The sequence below is a fragment of the Streptopelia decaocto genome, assembly GCF_964273445.1.
Source record: "Streptopelia decaocto genome assembly, chromosome: 2".
Taxonomy (NCBI): Eukaryota; Metazoa; Chordata; class Aves; order Columbiformes; family Columbidae; genus Streptopelia; species Streptopelia decaocto.
Genome location: NC_138655.1, coordinates 159,971,544 through 159,996,425, shown reverse-complemented (window position 1 = coordinate 159,996,425; position 24,882 = coordinate 159,971,544). Strand labels below are relative to the sequence as shown.

The 24,882-nt window shown below is 39.8% G+C and overlaps 1 protein-coding gene across 3 annotated transcripts in view; it reads right to left on the bottom strand.

Moving 5' to 3' along the window:
- Window positions 1-24,882, bottom strand: part of ADCYAP1R1 (ADCYAP receptor type I) — a 146,579-nt gene that overhangs the window by 82,546 nt on the left and 39,151 nt on the right. For all 3 annotated transcript variants that reach the window (XM_082045139.1, XM_082045140.1, XM_082045141.1), the window contains exon 3: window positions 2,788-2,893. In XM_082045139.1, the coding sequence (XP_081901265.1) occupies window positions 2,788-2,893 (106 nt within the window). The remainder of the gene's footprint in view (window positions 1-2,787; window positions 2,894-24,882) is intronic.

Sequence of the window (24,882 nt, the reverse complement as noted above, 5' to 3'; positions counted from 1 at the left end):
ATTGTTCTTTACACCATGTGGTCACCTTGGAGTAGGATTCACTATCTGTAAGATTATTACTCTAGATCGTGTAGAAATACAGATCACAAAGACTGTTCATGTCCCAGATCCAAGTTTTACACATAATCATTTGACTTTGTGTCACCTGCAACAGAATGTGGAGCTTCCTTGCTTACAGAGGATTCTGTAGGTCAGCTAGTTCGAAGGAATTTTTTTTAAACTACAGTAACTTGAACATGTGCCCAAGCCCCTACAGGCTCTAAAAACTCAAAACCCATTTTATACCTTTCAGCCCCTTTAAGGAGAAATAAATCCTCAAAAAATTCAATTATTGAATTGTTCCACAGAAAATTACATGCTGAAGTAGTCAAAAGAGAGAAGAGGTACTTTTATGCATCTCCTTGTTCTCAAATAAACAGAAGTTTACTCACCAGCCAGGAGGGACATCTTCCTTCCTTCAGCTATTGCTAACAAGCAAGGGAGTTATTTCCTATGTTTCTCTTTCTTTGAGGGAAACAAGGTAATAACACATTTCCCCACTGCCTGCCATCATTAGTAAGTCTTACTGCTACAAATGAATAACAAAACTCAAATGTTGGGCAATTTTCACTTCTCCCAAGTGAAAAACAGGTGAAAATTGGGAAGAATCAACACACTGCACATATTACTGAATAATTTGTGGGCAGTTACTACTTATCAGGGAGTTTCATAATGAAACTTCTCCAAACGGTGCTTGATAACTTAACCTAAAACCAGATTCAGCTGTGGCAAATAGTGCTTCATTCCAATAACAGCCCAGGGGAAAAAAGTGGTTTTGGAGGAAATAGGTATTTGTGGTATTTTCCCAAATACTGCACTATATCTGTTGATGTCCAGTCCTTTAGTTATGGAGGTAAGGCTTTGTTGGGAATGAGGGTGGCCTTGAAATAAGTACCATGTTATGAAAGGTGTTTCTGGAATGTCAGGAATTAAAGCAATAGACTAGTCACAGAGGTGAAATGAAATATTATATGTAAAACATGTTTATAATAATTTTAAAAAGGTAAAGAGAAAGGGCAAAAAATAGGATCCATAGACAGAAATGGCTTTAAAACAAGAAATATGCCAGAATACTTCACTGGAAAAAAGTCTTTGAGGGAATGTGGCTTCTTTATCCAAAGCCACATAAACTGTGGAAAGTGTTGCCACAGGATGTGGCGAACAATTAAAAGATGCACAGTAAGCCTGGGAAAATCTTCTTTAGAGTGATTAAATCAAAAAAATACTGGGGAAGCAGTATAAAGAGCAGCTGGGTTCTGCTGCTTGACAAGATTCAGTCTCTTGCTGCCTGAGTGGGTGACACATTTTAATCACATTGAGATACAAAAGCCTTTCCAATGGCTCTGGACCTCTTCTGTCTCTGAGCCGTACTCCTTGAATTGGGAATATGCAGGGAGGAAGAGTTCAGTCTGAATAGTCCTCCAACTGCCAGGGTTATTCTGGATTTGAGTGATAACAAACCAGCTAGTGAAACAGTCTCTTCTGACCTGGGAAAAGGTATGAATTCCTGAATCCAAATAATAGTCATTGCATAATTATAAGAAGTAGGGCTCATGGTCTACTTCTGACATCATTCTGGGGGCAGGGGAGGAGAAATAGGGTTTGGGTTTTTTTATTCCCTTTTGTCCTTGTTTTTGCCACTTCTGGACCCGGGAAGAATTAGGAAGCTCTTCTGTAATGCACAAAGGGGAACTCAAAAACACGCCCCTGGGGCTGAAATGAACTGTCTGAATTACATGCTTTCCCCAGTTCCACCAAACCACACAGTTCCTTTGCCCAAAGCTGGGAAGCAGAACAAAAATGAGCTTATGTATGAGATTAATAGCAGGACTCTGATGAAAATACTCCTTGCTAAAAAGCAAGGTTTGCTTCAGAGGATGCTCTGATAACACACAGATCTGCATCCTGCCCTCCCCTGCTTCTGAGCTAAAATACGTGGTGAGGAAAAGTGAAATCGCCCATCTTTACTCACTCATGCAATGTGTTTTATCTGCTTTTCTCCACAATTTTACCAATTCTAGTCGCTGTAGAAGCATTTTGAACAGGACTCAGAAAACAGACCGTGATTTCCAATTAGTTTCTCTGTCATTCTTTGCCCTTCTCTCATTCCTGCTGGCCATAGGAAGCTCCTGCTGCAGTCAATGGGAAATGAGACAGGATATTAAACTATTAATTTCTTCTTTGCTTGCTGCCTCAGTTTCTTATCTCAGCAATAGCACAAGTATTCTTTATAAAGATTACGGTCATCACAATGTTAATCCCTGTAAAGGTCTTCAGATCATGTGAGAGAGAGGCACAAATTATGACCGAGCCAATGATGTGGAATGAGCTGTTACAGACCAGACCAGTGATGCACTTAATCTTATGTCCAGTCCATGATAGTTGTTGTCACCTGCACCAACAGAAGACATCAACATTATCAAGGCCTTTCTAGGCACAGTGTTTCTTTTTTCTTTCTTTTTTTCTTTTCTTTTTGGATTAATTTTGTAGATACATGACACTGCATCACCTAAAGTACAGCAGCAAAGTCCTGACCTCTGATAATAACCAGCAATTGTTCTGGTACATCCCCATTTATTGATTTTTTTGTCGTTATAATGTTTGTATATGCTCAATTCAACTGCAGTGACCGCACCTTTTACAGTAAGATGTTTGCATTGATGTTGCTGGAAAGCCCTGCAGACATGACAGGAAAGGTTTAGAAACCATCAGTTCAACATATATGATTTATACCAAGCTGGAACTCACCTGGAGAAGAGTCATTGAGAGGGTTCAGAGCAGCTGCCCTCCGTATCTTCTCCAGACAAGTCTCTTGCTCCTTTTTAATGATACAGTTGGAATGGGTTGCTGTAACCTGAAACATGGGGAAAAAAACGTGGAGGAAGAACAATTACAAACTTAAAATCACTAATGAGTTTATGTTGAAACATCAGTAAGTATTGAGGTCTCATTCCAAAAAGAAAAAGAAATAAAAACATCATTAGAAATGAGATAAAATGTTGGTCTCTCTGTCAAAGTTAATTTCTAATATGCTTGGTTTATTTTATTGTATTCCTTCCTCATAAGGCTGAAGTAAAGGTATCTCTAAATAAAGCAATATTTTAAAGAGGAATCAGAAATCAATTAAGGCTCAGTTTGATATTACACCAGTTTCTTATGAGTCTTGCACAGTCCATTAAACTCGCTCAGGACTCAAAACCAAATTAAAAGCTCTTCCAGTCTTTCACCCTATCCATTCCTTAATGTTCCCATCTTCCTTTACTCCCAATGAATACAAGGCAACTTTCTTGCCAAAAGGAAGTGCAATGCCAATTAAACTGAAGTGACTTGATCCAATTTTTTCCCCTATCTTTAAGGCTCTGAGGCTGCCCACTATGAGGAAAAAAATAAAAATGGGTTTAAAAAAAATTTTAAAAATCAAGAGTTTATAACAGGAAAATTGCAGTCAATAGAATGCAAGCAATCCCAAAGCAGCAACAAAATAAGAACAAGACCCATTCCCAGAAATCAATATGAAATTTCATTCCTGTTGCAGAAAGTGGCCAGGGGATATCAATTCAAGGGCAAGACAATCTCAGCTCTTATTAGATCATTTATAGGGGCACGACTGAGGTTCAAATCACGCTCCATGGAAAACACTGTGAAAATCAGTGTTCTGCTTGAAGATGGGATAGGTCACCCCTGTTCTCTGCAAGCAATTTTGCTGTTTCATATTTCCCATCCCCTTTTTCTTCATTCTTAATGATAGAGAACTAGAGGGGAAGTAGAGTGTTTTACAGAAGTGGTCTGTTTTCCCTTAACTGCCAAGTAGGAACAAGCACACAGGGAAAGCAATACCCAAATTCAGTCTATTTCAGTTTATTTTGGAGCCCTGCACAGTTCAACTTCCCTCACATCCCAACAGAATCACACAGAATCACAGAATCCCAGAATGTCAGGGATTGGAAGGGACTTTAAAAGCTCACCCAGTGCAATCCCCCCATGGAGCAGGAACACCCAGATGAGGTTACACAGGAAGGTGTCCAGGCGGGTTGGAATGTCTGCACAGAAGGAGACTCCACAACCTCCCTGGGCAGCCTGGGCCAGGCTCTGCCACCCTCACTGAGAAGTTTCTTCTCAAATTTAAGTGGAACCTCTTGTGTTCCAGTTTGTACCCATTACCCCTTGTCTTATCATTGGTTGTCACTGAGAAGAGCCTGGCTCCATCCTCCTGACACTCACCCTTTAGATATCTGTAAACATTAATGAGGTCACCCCTCAGTCTCCTCTTGTCCAGCTCCAGAGCCCCAGCTCCCTCAGCCTTTCCTCACACGGGAGATGCTCCACTCCCTTCAGCATCTTGGTGGCTGCGCTGGACTCTCTCCAGCAGTTCCCTGTCCTGCTGGAACTGAGGGGCCACAACTGGACACAATATTCCAGGTGTGGTCTCACCAGGGCAGAGTAGAGGGGCAGGAGAACCTCTCTGACCTACTGACCACCCCCCTTCTAATACACCTCAGGATGCCATTGGCATTGGGAATGAAGGAAATGGTTTGGGTGACCAATACATTGAACTGCAAGCACATAGTATCATAGAATAGTTTGGGATGGAAGGGACCTTCAAAGCCACTCCAGTCCCATCCCCGTCATAAGCAGGGACATCTTCACCCAGCTCAGGTTGCTCAGAGCCCCATCCAGCCTGGCCTGGGATGTCTCCAGGGATGGGGCATCCACCACTTCTCTGAGCAACCTGGGCCAGGGTTTCACCACCTCTATTGTAAAAAATTTCTTCATGTCTTGCCTGAAACACACACACTTATGATTACTTGTGTGCAATACTCAATACACACAGTAAATCCCTAGGCATGCATAATCCTACCCTGTTTCCTTGAAAATAAACAGGGTCTTATATGAGTTTTTGCTCCAAAACTTATTACTTTTTTACATATACAGTTGCCTGGACACTATTTAAATTGACTTTTTAAATGAGCTGCAACTAGGGCTTATTTTTGGAGTAGGGCTTATATTTTGAGCATCCTCAAAAATCCTGAATAATCATTCTAGGGCTTATTTTTGGCATAGGTCTTATTTTCAGGGAAACAGGGTAGTATGTTGGTGCTTGTGTTGTGTTTTTGTGTGTGTGAGGAGGCAGAGAGTCATTTGCACACTTTTGACTTTGAAACAATTAAAAGCCAAAGCCCCTGTTTCAAAGACAGAGATGGTTTCCTAATGAACTCCAACTTTACTAGTTTACTCACCATTTGTAGGAAATAATGATGCTATAATTTCATCTCCAAGATCCCAGTAATAAATTTCAGCTATTTTCCCCGTGGGGTATACCAGGCATAACCGTATTAGATTTGTTTATTTTCAAAACAAACACTGTTCTGTTCTAAGGGCTCTCAAGAGCCTGGAAAATATATATAGTCACCAGTCTCTGGGATCTCCCAAGAACATAAGGGCTTTTGCTACATCATTTCCTAAACCTTGCCAAAGATTGGGGAAATTGCATTGGCTGACGTTCAGGTTCTCAGAATATAGTTTAAAAAGATAAAAGAGAAATAGCAAGTAATTCAGGCTTCTGTTGCTAGTACTGGCTCACTCTTAGCAGTTGCTCAGGTCTAAAGGAGTGTCCAGCGGTTGTCTCAGTAAGTGAATGTGGCAGTTTCTATACTTTTTAGTATGTGTAGATTAGAAAAGCTGCCATATAATAATAAAAAACATATTATTATTATTATTATTTTTATTAATAATAATAATAATAGTTATACAAGGAGGAGATTAATAAACAAAAAGAAATATTTCATACACTTCTTGTTAACCTGCAGAACTCTTTTCAGCTTGATATTGCGGATGTTAAATGCTAAAGGAGTTCAAAACATATATAAATATTTATGTATGTATGTATGTATGTATGCAAAGTCCGTCAAACTATACTAAACTCTAAGAACAAGAAACCCATTATGCGCAACTTTATATCCCCTATAGGGTAACCCTAGGCATTTGAGAAGAAGGTTTAGATTCAAACAGTAGCAAAAGGATGAAGGAGTGTGATTTACCTTTACAACTTTTGTTTTCTTCTTTAGTAAGAGGTAAATCAAAGTCAGGACTTGATTGATTATAAAGAAAGCCTAAGGTTAAAAGCTCAGATTTTATTGTTTTCCTTGCAGACAGGCATATCTAGTCACACATATCTCACTAAACTGACTAAATTTCATCAACTGTATCTCAGTAAGTCTGGCTCAGGAGATATTTGAAATGCAGACTGCTGGGCACAGAGAGAGCACTGGAGTGATGTGCTTCACCCATCCCTGCAGCCTTCCTTAAGCTCTCACCATTGACAGGATATTTTAATGTGACATATTATAACAATCTTTATGATGTTATGTTGTATTGTGTTGTGTTGTGTTGTGTTGTGTTGTGTTATGTTATGTTATGTTATGTTATGTTATGTTATGTTATGTTATGTTATGTTATGTTATGTTATGTTATGTTATGTTATGTTACGTTACGTTACGTTACGTTATGTTATGTTACGTTACGTTATGTTATATGTTGAGTTACATACTCTTCATCAGCTGACTTCCAAAAAATAATATTGGGGAATACAGAAAAAAATAAATTGGGGAATACAGAAAACAAAGAAAGGGAAGAAATGGCAACCTCAGCACAACAGGAGAGACTAGAAGCTGCCTGTCATCTCCACTAACTAGCAATGCCTTATCTGAGATAGTAAAACCAGGTTTGTGTTTATAACAGAAGGTTTCTCTGTTGAATGCAGAGATGCATTAACGTGACCATGTTTTCCTGGATGGATGCACATGTTTCTTGTTTCTCCATTAACTATGTGCTGGTAGAGCCTTTAATCTGTCGAGTCAGTTCTTCGACAACTGAACAGCAGAGCACAATTCAAATGGAAGCGTAAGCTTGAACTTCATGGCCTCCTGATTTCATTTCTTTTGCCTCAAGGACATCTGCAATTTCCTGCATTCAGCAGAGACAGTCTGGTTTCAGTTTCCCAGAAGATATCAGTGATATGTGCAGTTAAAGAATATTTTGACACATATAGTAGGAAAATCAAGAAAACAAGTGGATAGTGTATGAAGTTCACTCTTTTAAAAAAAAAAAAAAAATTACTCTTAATGAAATGAAGGAGATAGACTCATGCCAGTTTTGAAAAGGCAAGTATTTGTATAGATACAAATACTGTAAATACAATCAATGTCTGTTTGGTTCTGAGAGAACACAACCAGAGAAACGCAGATAGCTAAGACAATATAGGTATGCAACAGAATTTTAAAGATTTCATTTTTCCTCACTTATTTATATTAAGGTGGCAACCGCAGAGATAAAAGGGCATGTGTTGTGCGTAACTTCTAGTACTTAACTCCTTTCTGTTCCCTTGACATGATGGTAATGTTAATAACAATTTGTTTATTATGTTACAACCTATATATATTCTCTGGCATATACTCTCAAGATGCTGTTTTGTTGTGACCTGTTACATTAAGAAAGCCATTGTTAATACATAAACCTGAGCAGAGGATGAGGTGAACACATCTATACTGCTTTCAGACCTGCCCTAGCCATATGTGCATATCAGATTATCAAATTTTGGAGTCACGTGTTTAAGGAAGGCATTGCTCAAACATATGGATGCTCCGGGGAAGGAACCACATGGGAGGAACTGCACAGATCAGAAGGGTACCAGACACTTCCCTCCTCATGGAAATAAATACTTGTTGCCAGGTTATTTCAGATGGGAATTTAAATAAGCTTTCTTTCTCCTTGTTTTGGTTCAAGTATGTCAAGTGCTGGGAGCAAGGCAGGTGAAGTCAACTTCGAGAGCAACTTCTTCCTTTCCCCAAGATGTCTGCAGTGGAAAGGCAATAGAGCACAGAGCAAGGCTGTGATTAGGCACCTGAGAGAACAGGACTGGACTGCACTAAGAGGCTTTCTAAACACTTCTACTACTGAACAAGGGACGTGAACTTAAACTGAACACCATGCTTAGGTAACTGTCCTGATATGCACTGTGTATATGGCACCAACATACTGCTATACCCAAAGTGAGCAGGTCAGAAGTCTAAGCACAGATGTCTGGACCATTTGATGTGCCTTTGGGCATCTCACTTGACGTCCAGTTGCTTGCTGGCTGCCTGAGCCTTTATGTTTGCCCTTTGTCAGGATAGTTTGGACACTGTAGGTTATATCTAGTGGCAAAAGACATTTATGTTCCGGCACTTGAATAATTTCCTCAGTTATATCAAGTGGATACAGGTCTTCTGAGAGTAAAACCAGGGCATTCTCTATGAATGGGACATTATCCTTGTGCCACATGTATAGTCACTGATAAAGATGCAGATAGGAGAGAAGGTTGGGTGGCTGGAAGGATTTGGAATGTTTTTAACACATCAAAGCTGGGCATTGAAAGAGGTCTCAGTATTATCCAAAATAATCATCCTGTGGGCCAACAGTGCAGAATGGTCCAGCCGAGAAACCTGAACTGCCTTTGACTACATACAATCATTAAAAAAATACTGTTCTCCTCATTTTACTCTCTGTAAGAACATTCACCATTGCTTTAAAACATTATTTCACTACACAAGTTAACGCAGTCAATCCACAGAAGTGAGAAAAGTCACCAGTATTCTTGAGAAACTGCAAGGTTAGAAAATATGTTTTGAAGTCACTGTAAAGATGTGATAGTGAACTGTGCAATATGTTTGGCATTTTCTTTTCTACAAAGACCTGGTCAAATATAACAATTCAGAATTATTAGCTGTTCTTTCCTCTTCTTGCATTTCTGTATTATGCCTGTAAAGTCCTGATTCTTTTTTTGCAGAAGTGAATGAGAATATTTCCACTTCATTCAGGATATGTGATATCAAACACCATGCCAATAAGAAGAGGGGTAAAGAAATACAGATAAGAAAAAGCAAAGAAAAGCCAACATCAAAAAACCTTTCATTAAATCCCTCATGAAATGTGTTTTGCATTAACATAGAGATGAAATAGAGTCTGATTCATGTTTTGTCTAAGTGTTGTCTCTAAAGTAATGCAAGAGTTTTACCCCTAGTTATATTAGAATATTCACTTTATACTGAATGACACTTTTTACTATTTCTAATATGACTTTCAGTTTTAAAAAGTTACCATTAAGAGTGATACATTATCATGTGAGCAACGCAGAAAGAAGCTTACTTGTCACGAAAACATTACTAGATTTAATCCCATATCAAGCAATGATTCAAACTAGTCAAACCAGGGCCAGAACTTGCAAAACATTGTGTTAAAAACAGAGATGTTTGGGAGGGATTTTTTCAGAACTGATTTACATCATGACTGGTACCCACAACACTGGCTTGGCAGTCAAACAAGTTGTCTCCAGGAAGGTCTTACGTTGTTACTTGATTGTTTTTTGTCTGCCTGTGTAATTGGCATCCAGGCTACTGTAATTTCAAAACCCTTTCGACCAAGTGAAACGGTACGGTTACTAGAAACTTATTCAAATCAAGGCACATTTGTACATCTGCAGCATAGTTTTGACACCATGCTTTAGTCAAATTGTGCAGAGAAAAAAACCAAAACAAAATGAAAACCAAACCAAACCAAACCAACCAACCAAACACACACAAAAACACACATCAAACAATCAAACAAACAAAAAACACAATATCAAAACCAAAACCAACCTATCAAAGACACCAACACACAAACTGCCATAAAAAGGCGTTGATCCCTTTCAAAATGGCTTACATGAATTTAAGATATGGTTACCTTCTAACACTGATGTCTCCTGGGGAGATGCATGTCTCCCTGCAGATTAGAAAGTAGCAGCAGCATAATCAACAATTCCCTTCACTCTGTGCATACCCTCTGAAGTGGTAATTCTGGATAAAAGGCATGTTATGCAACATGAGGTAAACCCATTTTTGAGTCTGCCTGAACTGGTTTTTATCTTGGAGATCAGTTGAAAAATCTCTCTTTGAGCATGGTGAGGCATTCTCAGTATAGTTGATGACTTCCACAGGGACTGACATCTTGAGGTAAACCAAAGTACACCTTTATTCTATCTCTAATAGCAGGCAATAGCAAGCAATATTTCTCAAAGCCTTGTACCAGCAGGATACAACCACTCATTGGAAAAGTGTTTAAAAATCTTGCTAGATGTAATGTGCTTGAGGTGAAACAAAATGTTCAATAGCCCTTTCTGGTTGCTATTTTGCAAAATAAAATGTCTTTCTTCCATTCTTCCTCAGACTTTCCTCTCCATAGGTAAAACTCCTAGAAGTACAACTCCCAATTACGCAAGCTAGATGTCTTCCTACTTCATTTCTTGGAGGTCAACCTAGGACTGAAAAGCTGACAGTTGCCTGTCAACATTGCAACTCCCATTTATTTTCAAAAGTATTCAAGAGCAATGCAATGTAGGTGTCCAAATCGAGGTCTACCCACTTGTAAATCCGACTGAAACTCCATGGGAAGATTCTCACCCCTCCAAGAGCTTTTAGTTTGGAGCAAAAATGGGTTGTGTGGACTCACTATGGGACATCAGTGGTGCAGGACTTGCACAGTCAATTGCTTCCACGGGCACTCTCCAACTCTTGAACATGCCAAAATTGTTGGCAGTAGAGCAACCCGGTATAGATCCATACTTTAGCCAAGCCTCCACAACTGGTTGCCTCAGCAAGCAGAAATTCATTGAACAGAAGTTACAGGCAAGTAGTGCATATGTAAATTGGTGGAGCTTGTGATTGGTAAAGGAGGATAAGTAATAAGTATTTTTTTTCCTCTGGGCTCTGTGGTCAGATTGCATTTTGTGCAGATTCTGCACAACAGATCAGATGATTGGATTAATATCTAAAAGTGACTGAATGGGAAGTTGGATGGTAAGATCTGCCTTTGTTAACATATTATGTCTGGCTGAGAAATGAGGAGTTATATTTACAGCAGTCTGGAATATGGTGTTCAGATTTAGCTGAATGCCTGCAATGAAGGACCTGAAAGAGGAATTCTTTAATTTTGACCACTCTAGGACACACTCTTAATCTGATCTGAGGAACCATTGCTCCAATGGGGTGAGCTTGTACGTGACAATGATTTTGCTTGTCCAGCTCCCAGATTTTCTCTCTTAAAGCAGTCTCCTGTCTTGGCAAAATAAAACTAGTCTACTCTGAAGCCTAAAGGTTCCTACCTGAACTCTGAATAGAGAGTTCCAGCTGATACCTAAGAAGGTCCCTGACTACCATCCTCAGAGCTGCCCCATACTTGGAGTTGCCTTTTGCAACAGCAACAGAGAAAGGCTTGTTCTACTCCCCTATTATGTCCAGAGGATTTCTGGGAAAGGCACAACTCTCAGTCTTCAAGCAGTAGTGGAATACAGGAATATTCTCTGTTTATACTAGAGTTGTAATGCTGTACCAGGTGTCAGAACAACCCAAAACCAATAGGATATAAAAGATAGCCTAAAGCTGTCTTAATCTTCTTTTTTCCTGGTCTACAGAATTTGTGTTTAGAGCTTTGCCTCTGTTGACTGCAAGACCATGGCAACTATCTATGACATGTCTTTCAGACAGAATCATGGAACCACAGGATAGTTCAGGTTGGAAGGGACCTCTAGAACTCTCCAGTTCAACCTCCCACTCAAAGAAGGGTCTGTAATTGGATCTGTCCAGGTTTTTCAGGGCTTTTTCTATCTGAGCTTTGGAGACCACCAAGAATGGAAACTTCATAACCTCTCTGTGCAACTCACTCCAATACTCAACTCTCCTTGGGGTAAAAGGGCCTCTTCTATGCCCGTAGTCCATTTTTCTCCTGCCATGGACCATGATGACGAGTCTTTCTTTTCTTCTTGATGATCTCCTCATAGGCACTGTAAGGTTGCTACTAGGTTGTTCCAAAACATCACTCCTTCCACCAGCTAAACAATCCCATTTTCCTCATCCTCTCCTCTGAGCTTGCATTTGTTGACCAACATATTTCGTATATTGAGGAGCCTAAAATGGGATATGATATTCTAGAAGTGGTCCAGCAAGTGCTGCGTAGAGGGGATAATCACTTCTCTGGATCTACTAGCTGTGGTCTTGTTAATACAGCCCAGGACACTGTTGGCCTTAGTCTGCTTTCCTCTTGATCTATGTAAAGTATGCAGAGTCAAGGCTACCAAGTGTCCTTGAATGGTTTATTACATTGAAAAAAACCTCTTGATGAGCTTCACTGAGCGAAGGTCGAGGGAATCTGTGCTAACATAAAACTTCTCTCACTGCGGGGCTGCTGGGAAACAGAAGCTTTTTGGAGTTCTGCGTTTCTCTTGCTGCCAGATACCACATTCATTTGCAAGGCAAGTTCTTGTTATTACTCGTTTTTATTTGCCCATTTATACTTCATTACATTTAAACAAAACCCTGAAGTGAAAAGATCTTAGACAGGAAATTTGTTTTGTGCAGGCTCCCAGTAAGTTCAATAGAAACCCCATCTGAGTCACACTTGGAACAGAAATGCATGATGAACAGCTACAGGAGGTTGCAGAAACACTTTCTCCACACACACACATATACCCGACCCAAGGGAGAAAGCTTTAATTAATCCACTAATTAAATTAAAGCTATTTGCCCTCAACTATCACACACATTCCTCCCTTTCAGTCGTCCCCACAGGCGGCTCCAACAAGCGTCGTGCTACAGCTCTCAATCTAATATTCCCCAAAGGGGCTTTGGGACTGGGGACAATACTCAAGAACGGAGGCAAAGAGTTCATTACAACAGTGGTAATGGGAAGTACTCAAGCTCGTTCTCAATTTCTCTCCTTCTCCTTTCAGTGCTAAGAGACATTGGTTTAGATATTGTGCCAAAGTGGAAGGAAAAAGAAAAATAAAACAAAAATAAAAACCAGAAAAACCCACTCAAATCCCACAAGGAATCAAAGCTTTGCACAAAAGTTTCTGCCTAGAGTAACTTTCTCAACAAACCTTTCTTTTTCCTTCCCGTCTCTGAAGTGGTTTGCAACTATTTCACCGCGAAAACTCATGGAGGGGAATAAAGTACATATTCAGGGAGGAAAGAAGGGAGCAGCCTGAATGGTGTGTCAGAGCAGCAGCAGTGAGACAAGCCAGCGTAGAGCTCACCAGAAAGGATTAGAGAGGAAGAGAGGAAAACTTCCTAATTATGGTAAGTGAGGCCATACACATCAAAAACACCAACACCAAATTACCAGAGAAAGAGTCATCTTAAGAGGCATATATGACCAGCTTTGATTGTCCTTGGGCCACAGACACTACCTGGGAGGAAAGTGCAGCAGGGGCTGTAAGGAGAGGTCTGGCGGAACCACGGTTCATGAGCTGCCATGTTCCTCTGCTGTCCCAACTTATGACTGTTAAGAGTATGATGTACAGTATCATAGAAACATTTTGGTTGGAAAAGACCCTAAAGATCATTGAGTCCAACCATTAACCCAACACTTTCACTAAACCATGTCCCTAAGAACCTTGTCTACATATCTTTAATAAACACCTCCAGGAATGGTGACTCCACCACTGCCCTGGGCAGCCTGTTCCAATGCACGACAACCCTTTTTATTTTTCCCAGTGTCCAATCTAAACCTCCCCTGGTGCAATTTGAGGCCATTTCCTCTTGTCCTATCACTTGTTCCTTTGGAAAAGAGACCAACCCCCTCCATGCTCCAGCCTCCTTTCAGGCAGTTCAGAGATCAGAAGGTTTCCTCCCCTCAGCTCCTGTTCTCCAGCTGAACCCCCCAGGTCCCTCAGCCACTCCCCATCAGACCCTTCACATGTAGCTGTGCTTTCCCATGTTTAGGCCACATTCACAGCCATTTAACATTGATATGAACACAAAATACAATATAAAATGATGCACTGATCAGTTGAGTAACTGAGGTATCATTCAAGTAATCTGCTTTGGGGGTAAGGAAAGTTTACTTCAGTGTGAAATATCTCACTATTTTGGAATCCAAATTTTAAAAGGTAATGCAGTCTGCTCTGTGAGGACAAAAAGGGAAGGGAAGGGAAGGGAAGGGAAGGGAAGGGAAGGGAAGGGAAGGGAAGGGAAGGGAAGGGAAGGGAAGGGAAGGGAAGGGAAGGGAAGGGAAGGGAAGGGAAGGGAAGGGAAGGGAAGGGAAGGGAAGGGAAGGGAAGGGAAGGACAAAGGGAGAAGCAAGGCAGAAAGAAGGGAGAAGGGAGAAAGGAGAAAGAAAGGAGAAAGGCAAAAGTCTAGCTATATGAACATATCCTGCAGGATGATAAAAGATATTGAAACAACTGAGTTTTCCAAATGATAGAATATTCCAAAATTTTCCTGTATAAAATTATTAACCACTGTAATGCTTCAGTCTGGGTTTATACTACAGAGGTTGATTCTAATGCTACTTGTATTAGGTTATCTGATAATATAGGGTTCCTATTCTTATTATCTGTCCAACAATTGATACCTTATGTCTGTATTTTTGACTTCATCAATGTTGTGCTGCTGAGGAGCATCAACAGACACTCCTCTTGCAGAGGGCTAATGTTTTGGACACTCTGTCAGTCCATGGTTATGGTCTAAGTTATGTGTGAAAAACATGGTATGGAGAGAGACATTTAGACTCAGCATTTGCTTTTGCTAGGAACTAAAGTGAGAGCCCAAGGTGACTTGTGCAGCTGTAGATATTGGACTAATGAACCTCATCCCCACCCTTCTTGGAAATTGGTATCTGTGCAGTGTTTTTCTGCCTTAATCACCCCAGATTTTATAGACCAATAGAAGTATTGGACCACCATTGGACACAGGATTTAATCACAGCTGATCATCAGTATTTAAATATCTGGCAAGAGCTCTTTAACAGTAACATTTAAATGTAATTCTCAGAAAACACAGTCTCTGGTGATATGCAGTTATATCACGACAGTGAATAACTAAATTCTAGGTAGACAAAATGGTGATCAATTCCACCAACACAATTCCCTCCACTGATGCAGCAAATGTATTTGGCTCATTTGTGATTCATAGCAATTTAGCCACATGCAATATTTCTGCCTTGGGCAATTGTAAGTTTAAATTTCATACCTTTTAAAGATGTCCTAGACATCACTGGATGTAAGAAGCCACATTACATGGTCTGTAGTATTTGGCTTATGAAAGTAAAGGACTGAACTTCTCAACTAATATATATTGACAAATAATACCTTGCAGTGGGAGATTTTCCCTTTGTCTTTAGCGCTATGACCTATATTTTCAGAATCTGAGAACATGCAGCTCTGAACTGGGACCATGTTCTGTGTTTTTAATGCAGTTCAAATGTGCTCCACTCAAGAATATGTGGTGAACAATTTTGGACCTCAATTCCCCATTCCTGCTCTTTCAAAAGAACAATAAAAATATATTGCTTTCATATATGCCATAAAGGAGAAGCACATGCCCAGACTCAGTATCAGCAGGGACCCATGTAATAGCCACAGTGAAAACACAATAGACAGACAGCAGTAATTGACATTTTCACAGGAACCTGAGAGATATAGAAACAAAATCACACCCAATTCTCTTCTATAATCACAAGAGTTGAACTCTAGAACATCTTAAGATGAGCTGTGACATGTAGTGAGATTTTCTTTTTTCACACTATAAAAAATCCAGACCCATTAACAAAAATACATTTTCTGAGGAGCTGAGAGTAGCAACTTTATGGAAGGAGAACTGAAATAAGCAGCAACGCGTTATGAGATCTTCAGTCCAAATCACACACTGGGCACAATATTCAGCAATGCTACCTACTAACAGTGGACCAGGTATAGCCTTCTTACACCCAAATACATCTTCCCTGTTAGAAAACAACTCTGAAGACTCCTGTTTTGTTTTGTTTTCTCCCCACACTATTGTGGGATAGGACCCCCAAAAGGAGAGATGGTGTTTTGAAAGGGTAACACACTGTATAAAGGGATTGGGCTGGCATGGGAAGAATGTATTTGAGACCAGTTCTAGCTGCAAGTGTCTCAGACATACAGCTCCCTCTTTCTCTTTCACAAAATTTCCTGGTTTAATTTTTTTTTCTTTCCTAAAAATTTGTGTGCTAATATTATTATTTAACAATTACTGTACCAAGAATACTCTGCCATTATAAACCCTAATTCAAAGTTCTTATTAATTAAGATATAAGAATGTTACCATCTCTGGCAAAAAGTGGGACTCCTATCCCTGTGTTATCCTTCATAGAGTCATAAAATCAGTTTGGTTGAAGAGACACTTAAGATCATTGAGTCCAGCTGTTCATCTAACTCTGGCACTAGACCATCTCTCCAAGAACCTTATCTATCCATCTTTTAAACCCTTCTGGGGATGGCAACTCCACCACTGCCCTGGGCAGCCTGTTCCAATGGCTGACAACCCTTTCCATGAAGAAATTTTTCCTAATATCCAACCTAAACCTCCCCTGGTACAACTTGGGGCCATTTCCCCTCGTCCTATTGTTTGTCTTATCAGATTGCTTTGCTTGATTTGGTATGAGGATAGATAAACTGCACATAGACTGTCTATGAGACAATCATGCGAGTAGGAGAGAGGTGGGACCCAGACGTTGCTCTAATTACTCTGTTAGCAGAATAAAATGCATTCAGCAATGAATTTATCACATGTGCACTGTTCATGAGGTGTCACAAAATCCTACCAGTGACTATACTATATTTCATGAGCCGAACCTCAAACAGGTTTCAAGTTCAGATGCATGAGGTTTTAAAAAATAACATTGTAAAACTACTAGAAACCAAAACGAAATAACAAAACACAGTGTCAGATGACATACCCTCTCTCAGGTTTGTATTTTACTCTATCACTGCAGGGTATGATTTGATTTAAGGAGGGACAATGTGTGCTGATAGAGATAGTCTTCTTCTAAGAACAGATCTCCCCCTTAAAGGGTGACTTCATTCCAAATAAACCTGCAGGACTTGGATGTATTTCAGACCCTGACAGATAAGCCACAGGTCTCACTTTCAGAGTCTTGTCATGACCCAGATTCTGCTCCAGCATTTTCTGCTCTGTTACTATACAGAAATTTGCTCAGATAAGGGATATATTACTGAATAAGGACAGATTCAGGATTTTAATATCCTCATGGTACGTGTCCTGTCATTCTCAGCCCCAACAACACGGAGGAGGCATCTAAAGTGTTAAGCCTGTCACCTCCTCTGGCAGGTACAAGGACATTCTTGATGCAGAACAGGGTGGCACAGGGGCTCTGATCACAGAATCACAGAAAGTTAAGGATTGGAAGGGACCTCAAAAGATCATCTAGTCCAGATATATCAGCTGTGCTGTTTGCAGCTGACTGCAACACACAGACATTTGGGACTCAGATCTTTTGCATATTTAAACAAGAGACAATTCTTTAGTGTCAACAAAACAATATTTAAAAAAAAAACAAACAAAACCAAAACAAAACAAAAACCAACCAAACAAAAAACGACAACAACAAAAAACAAACCAAACAAACAAAAAACCACACTAAACTTTAAAGCCCAAGTGTTTTAGGTTACTACTCTACACTAAAGATAATAAGTCCTGGTTGATGCGTTCAAGCATCTCTTCCCAAATTTAATTTGCTAAATGGGTGGAAGCATCAATAAATTGGCGTCCTGGAGAAAAAAGGTATTCTTCTGGGGTATTTATGAATGCCATATTTAATAGGGTCCTTCTATGTTGACTAAGAGAGCCTAATATCATGTGTTTGGGCTTGAAAATCCTGGATCCTACTTCATCTATGACAATGACAACATTATAGCCTCACTGATACCTGGTTCTGAAATTTTCAGCCATCCTAGATTCCCACACATCTTGATGTGTCTTGACGTAGTGTAGTATGCATCACAGCGGTACAAGCCTGCGGCAGTTACACCCACTCCAATAAGGTCCAGAGCTTTCAATATGACAGTTGATGTCCCTTTAGCACCTTTTGTGCCCCACTGTGGCTGTCCTCACATACACATTTTGGTTGATGCCAACCATCACCTCCCTCTGCCCCATCCTGGGCCATGGTGGTTATGATCACATATACCTTCATGCTGGGTGGGGGAGAAGGATGAGCAAGACCTCCAATCAATAGACAGCATCCTCAGCCAGCCAGGTTCCCCAGGCCCAGAGAAGCTTCTGGAATGTTCTCGTAATGACACAGATCAGATCTGTCCTGGATATAAAATGGGGCCCCTGCCAAAGTCCCTCTTTGAGTGGTCTTCTCAGAGCAGTGGGACTGTGATAGGAGTCCTCCCCTTGGAGTGGGACACCATCTAAGGAGACTTTCTGGAGCTGAGAGCCCTCACCTCATCCTTGGTGAGTGATTATGTCTCCTGGATATATCCTTGAATGAGCCCTTGCCCCCACCCTGGCCAAGCCATTATTTCTTAGGGGTACTCGAGTGAGAGAGGCTTCTCTTTGGAGTGGGTGTGTGCAGGCTGTAGATCATCATTCTTATGTGCTTGTGTGGTAACAATATCCCCAACTGATATATGAAAGCTGTAGTCTATTAAATGTTGTTGGAGTGCTGACTGATTTTGGGATAACTGCACCCTTTGCTTATCATTGGTTTTGGTCCATCATCTGGTTTTGCTTTCAGTTGTGAATTAGAGGTGATTTAAGCTTATCATTTGCTTGGAGTTGATTTGGAGGGCTCCCATGGTGAAGCCAAATTTTGTCTCTATATTTAACAGTGGCAGCTGCTGAAAGCCATGCAATACATGAAATATGGCCTCAGAAAAGAGGCTTTGCACAGAGTTCATGTCTCTGTCTTTTCCTCAATTGTTGTTCTTAGTCAGTCAAAAGCCTCAGAAAAGGTTGTTGCTCAGGTTCGGATGAATTTCCCCACATGAATGCCTGCACAGGACCTGAAGTGACCAGAATTCCTCAGTTGTTAACCTTAACAGCTTTATTTTCAGCTCCTACTCATATCCTTTCCTTCCAAAAAGTTAATTTATCTTCTGGTAATGTATTTCTACCTCCAGAAAGAAAAATCACTTCCACTATGTATACTATTTTTACTCTCAAGGAGTGCAGGACCTTATTTCCACCCTGCAGCCATATATGTGCAATAGAATAAAGATGTGCAAAGCATTTCCTCTAAGGTTAATGGTCTGAATTTTCATAACTCCACTTATTTCCAAAATTGTGATACGACATACAACAAAAAGAGGTATAACTCTGAGCCCTTGAAATGGTGGCATTAAATTGCAATAATCTTTAAATTTAATTCAGATTGAAGTTAATAGAAAGATTGTTTCTTTTTCCATGGAGAAAGGTAGGGTCAGAAATGGGGGCAGCTACTTTAGATTGCTTTGGTTTTCCTGCTATCAGAAGAAAACATTAACATACATAAATACTGTATGTCTAATACACACTGAAGAGAGAGAAAAAGACAAGATCCCTCTGCCATGAGAACAAATTGCTGTCATACTTAAGGTAAACAGAGGCTTGAAAGCAAAATTGGTGGAACCTATCTTATATTGTCCCTCGTGAGCTATTGTGGGTGACTCCAATATATGATAGCTGTCATTTATTTGATCCTCAGAATTGCTGTGTTCAGAATTTCTATGTTACACCTTTGACAACACATATAAATATTTCACATTTTCACTTATGAAAAAAATAAACAGAATAACACCCACTGCCCCAAAATGCAAGCACTTTCTTTTTATTTTTTGTTACATTACATTAAACTCAGGATTCCATTCTTCCATAATTTTGATGGTGTGATTTCACAATGGCATCTGCCAGCTTCTGCAGCTGTTTGGTGTTTTGTTTTTTTCCTAAAGCCACGAACACAGCTGCAAGATGATCACTTCACATTGCTCAACATCCTCCAAAAGCCTCCCATTGTAAGTGGTGTCATGTAGTGGGAGCTGAGCTCAGTACATGATGACCTCCCTCTCAAATACTGTCATTCACAAGGTGTTATTTTGAATTTCATTAACAGAGTTACAGGAAAATTCTGTAGACACAAAAGGGAAAAAAAGTCAAATTTCCATATTTGTGTTCTATAATAAAATATCTGCAGGATGTTGTAACAAATAGGTTACAGTGTGAAAACCAAAGCAAAATAAACCTTATCATTTCTGGTCGCTATCTACTCCTTTTATTCATGTAAAAATCCCTAGGAGTTTAAAATGCAGCTAGTAAACAGCTGGATAAACAGAAAAAAAAATAAGCTTCTATGAAGCGGAGAAGGAATAAGTGTGTCAATGCAGACGTGAAGGCATTAATCAGATGAGAATTTATGCGGGACCTCACACCAGTGATGGAAAATCAGGAGGCACTGGGTTGTGCTTTGGCCATCCCCATCTGTGCTTGTCCAGACCACCCAGGGTACGTGGCTGCTATACCTTGTGCTATCAGTACACGTACATGGATATCATGGGTGAGAATAAGCTCTATACCAGGCCATGTAAAAGGAAATGTGAGAGAAAAAGTCAGAAAAAGAGGGATGCTTGATCGTCACCTCAGCACAATGAACTGATGAAATAAAGTTGTGTTTCACTCAGACACGACTAGTGAATTCACTTATGGGTTGAGCTGTAAAAGTTGATTGAATACAGAGCCCATTATTTTATTTTCTTATATTTTTTTCCAGATTAGTGGTCTCAGAATGTCTGAAAGCCAAGTGTCTGACAGAACTCCTAAACCCTGGAAAGATCTCCAGGTAACTCACCAGTGCGTGTTTCTCCACAGCGCAACACTGATATTAACCAAATTTCTCACATTTCACACATCTTGCTTTTGGTACCTTCCCTCTAATACTTGCACATCCCTTGGCATTAAGCAGATTTATCTTTTCCACAACTTTTAGAGACAGGGTTGTGTATCTGGTCTCATTATTTGACACAGAGAGAAGTAAGAAACAAGAAGCTGCAGCATTGCTCAAATCGGGCACTAATCTGGGGTTTTAAAAACACTTCACCTTCAAGCTCTCGTGCCTTAGGTTATGCTCTAATTGCCAGTGATCCTGAACTGCCAGATACCTGAATTAGCTGTTAGATTTAAAATAAATGAATAAATAAAGCTGACGAGTTTTGTGAGTGGTAGCACAAGGCTTTAGTCATTGATCATGTGGATTAGTGTCTCCTAGATGAGCTCCTGTTTGGATACTCTGCTGTCTAACAAGGCTCAACCTTAACTTGAAGTTTATTTTTCTGCAGGGAATTAACATTATCTCTGTCTTTGCCTAAATATTATCATGAAACAGTTAGAAAATTAATTTGCCTGAGAATGTGGTCCTTGTTTCAAATTTAGTTGAAACCACCCATAGCATTCAGGATTTTGGGGGAGATATTGATAGATAACCTGGAGGAATGGAAAAATAAATAGGGTATCAAAGGCCCTTCAGCATCTTACAGTCTATTCTCACCAATATCGTCTACCTGTACAGAATCCGTGGCTCTCCTGGAGCTGCTTTGTAAATGGAATATGCAAGGGAATGTCTACAGCTGTGGCCAGTTATGGGGAGAATAGTAACTTAATTTTGATCTCAAAGCAGATAGACTGAAAACATGCAGTGAAATTCAATGGTTATTTTAAATTAGCATACGATTTTTTCTACTGGTGTTTCTGCATTAGTTCAGACATAAAAGACAACACACGATGGCCGAAAAGGTTTAGATTTTGCACATCTGCATTGCTGGAAGAGAAATTAAAATGGGCTAGCTTAGCCTGTAATTGCGTGAGAATCTCATTTCTATTGCAATGCAAAAATGACATGTATTTTGTTATGCTTTTTAAGTAATGGAGTAAATAATCATAAAACCTGCTAACAGAGATATAATAACTAAAACCAGCTCACCCAGAGGGCAGCAAGAAAAAAGCACCATTTTAATATTTGTGGGGAAGTAAACAAATTCATACCCTTGAGCTTCAGAGTATCTCTGATCTTATCCAATATGCTTTTTGCATTATCAGTTATCTGGCAAGCCCTTAGAAAACAAGAAAGCTAAAATAAAGATCTAAACCAGTTTTATGTCAAAATACGTAACACACTCAGATGTGGCTGTCATATAAGAATAATTTTTAAAAATATATATCTCTGTACTTTCCCTTCCCAAATCTGCAAATACCAGTGGCTCAAATTATTGATGTACTCTTTTAGGATTCTTCAAACAATCAAATCACCAGCCTGTATTTAGCTTAAATAACCCCTGAATAACACACGTTTGCCACAGATGCTGAGTCAGAGTGAGATGGTAGGACAAAAAGCATTTGAAAAAAATACACAAAAGCTAAAGTGCTTTCTTTTTCCATCTAAAACTCTTAGAGAATTAATAAGAATTTGGCACTCCAAAAGAAGCCAACTGAGCAACGTTTGACAGAAAAGGACATTGCATGAATGCGTTACATGGAAGGCCAGGAACAGCAAAATCTTTATCACTTTGCAATCCTCAACAGAATTTTTCAGCATAAGTGTACATATATATAAGTATATTGGAATCGTGAGTGCTTACAAAAGCTGGGAAACCATTAAAGTCACCAACTGACATAAATGACATTTGGCTGAAAGATTATTTCCCTGCAAGGAACAACATGTTAATTAAGTTTATAGTCTAAACCATATTGATAGAAAACAAACAAACAAAAAGGCATCATTTTTTCCTTTTTAAAAAGAGGGAGTAGAGTTATCAAGTTCTCCCTTTCTATATGGTAAGTCGTATTGAAAACATTATTTGTTTAGAAATGTTATTTTGTAAAATAAAAGGGAGAAAGTGCTTGAAATTGAGATTAAATTATTTAAACTTTAACAAAAAGAATAAGTCTCTCAAAATACTATAAAATATTTTTTAAACGTTACTATGTGGGGAAAATATGTTTCCTGTTCTTTCTAAAATGGGTCTTCCTTCTTATTTTAAAGATCTCACAGAATTTAATAGTATGAATTTTTCTCTTCTTTTCTTTTTTTACTGCAGACTCAATGATCCATTGGCATCTGCCCTCACCCATACAGGAACACACATACAATATTCGATTTTGAAAACATATTCCAGGACAGGTAGTAAACAGCATTTGTGATAACGCTACAAACCACCTTATGAAGAGGAGTCCCAAGTTGTTCATAATGCACAACAATCAAGTGGGCAACAGAGACTTACTGGCATCTATTCATCATCCCCATGACTTTCATAAAATACAACATACTGCTCAATAAAGATGAGATTTCTAAAAACTTAAAAAGACAAAGTCTAGTCTAAGCTAATTTTTAATGACCCTGCAGTAAGGAGAGCACTAGGGGGGTTTAGGATGAGTTATATTAATGTCTAGAGGTTCCTGTCCCTTGCCAGTGACTGTAGAAGCATCATTAGTACATATTAGTAAAAGCTAAAATCTCAGCCTGGATATCCAGCATGTAGATGATTAAATACTGGCCTAAGTACATTTCCTGACATCAGTTAGGTACCCAATACAGCTCTAACATGCACAGGAAAACACAGATGCACGTCCCATTCATTAAGAAGGTGATGTTCTCTGTTTTGGGGCACAACTAACATCATATGCCATGGAATAAATATATCACAGAGATTACCATATTTTAGTACAGAAGGGGACCCACATCTCCCAAATCCTCACTTCTAAGTGATTTCCACATGGGAAAAAAAAAAATCTGAGAGAAACTCAATTTTCTTTTCAGGGGAATGAGCACAATCTAGCCTGGAGTGAGCTATTCACCCCTTGCCCAGAAAAACAAAGAGGGTTTTGTTGAGTTGGGTTCTGTGCCCTTGGGGACTGCAATGATAACAACACTCAGGCTTTATGGTTGGCAGTGTTTTTTAATGGGCCTCATAGATTCTGATTAAATAGCCATGTCTCTATTGCTTTGAAAAAGCAGCCCTGGAAGCAGCCCGAAGCACTGTGTGCTCTGCTTTGTGTCTACTTCCTAACCCTATGGTTATTGCATAGGCAACCTCTGGACGGTTCATCTGGAGCGCTTTGTGGTGTGTAACCCGGGAGCAAGCACTGATCCTGTGTGCTCCCCCAGGCAGGCTTACAGCAGAGCTACTTGATCCTCAGGAAGACCCCAGCTCTTGCCATAGGACATACATTCACTGCACAAAGCAGGAGAAAATATTTCACAGAAGAAATTATTTATTATGAGCTGTGGCAGTTGCACACAGCCTGATAAAGTTCAGAGCTTTAAATAAGAGGGTTGATGTCTCTTCAGCACCTTTGTGCCCCATCTTGGTTGTTCTCACCCTGATTGATGATGACAACCCATGTCATGTCCCTCCAAGGGTACGGTGACTCTGGTCACATACACTTTCTCCTGGCTGGGAGGCTAGGAGGGGTGAGACCCATGGTCAATAAACAGGGTCCCCATCCAATGAGGTGCCCCAGGCCCAGAAGCTTCTGGACCATGCTCATAATCACCACAGCTCAGATCTGATCAGGCTATCAAATGGAGCCTGTACCAAAGACCAACTTTTGAGTGGGCTTCTTGAAGCAGTGGGACCATGGTTGGGTTGGGGTCCTCCTGTTTAAGGAGACTTCCTGGGATTGAGAGCCCTCGCCTTTTCCTTGGTGAGTGATTATTTTTGCTGGATATATCGAGTGAATCCTTGCCCCATCCTGGGCAGGCAATTATTTCTTCGGGGTACCATTGAGTGAAAGAGGCTTCTCTTTGGAGTGAGTGCGTGGAGGCTGTAGAACATCATTCTTGTGTGTTTGTACGGTAACAATATCCCCAACTGGAATATTTAACCTGCAGTTTATTAAATGTTTTCAGAGTGCTGACTGATTTTGGATTACCTCTTGGCTGTTTATTGGTTTCCATCATTTGGTTTAGGTCTGTTGTTTGGTTTTGGTTTCAGTTGCAAATTGAAGTTGATTTAAGCTCATTATTTGCTAGGAGGCA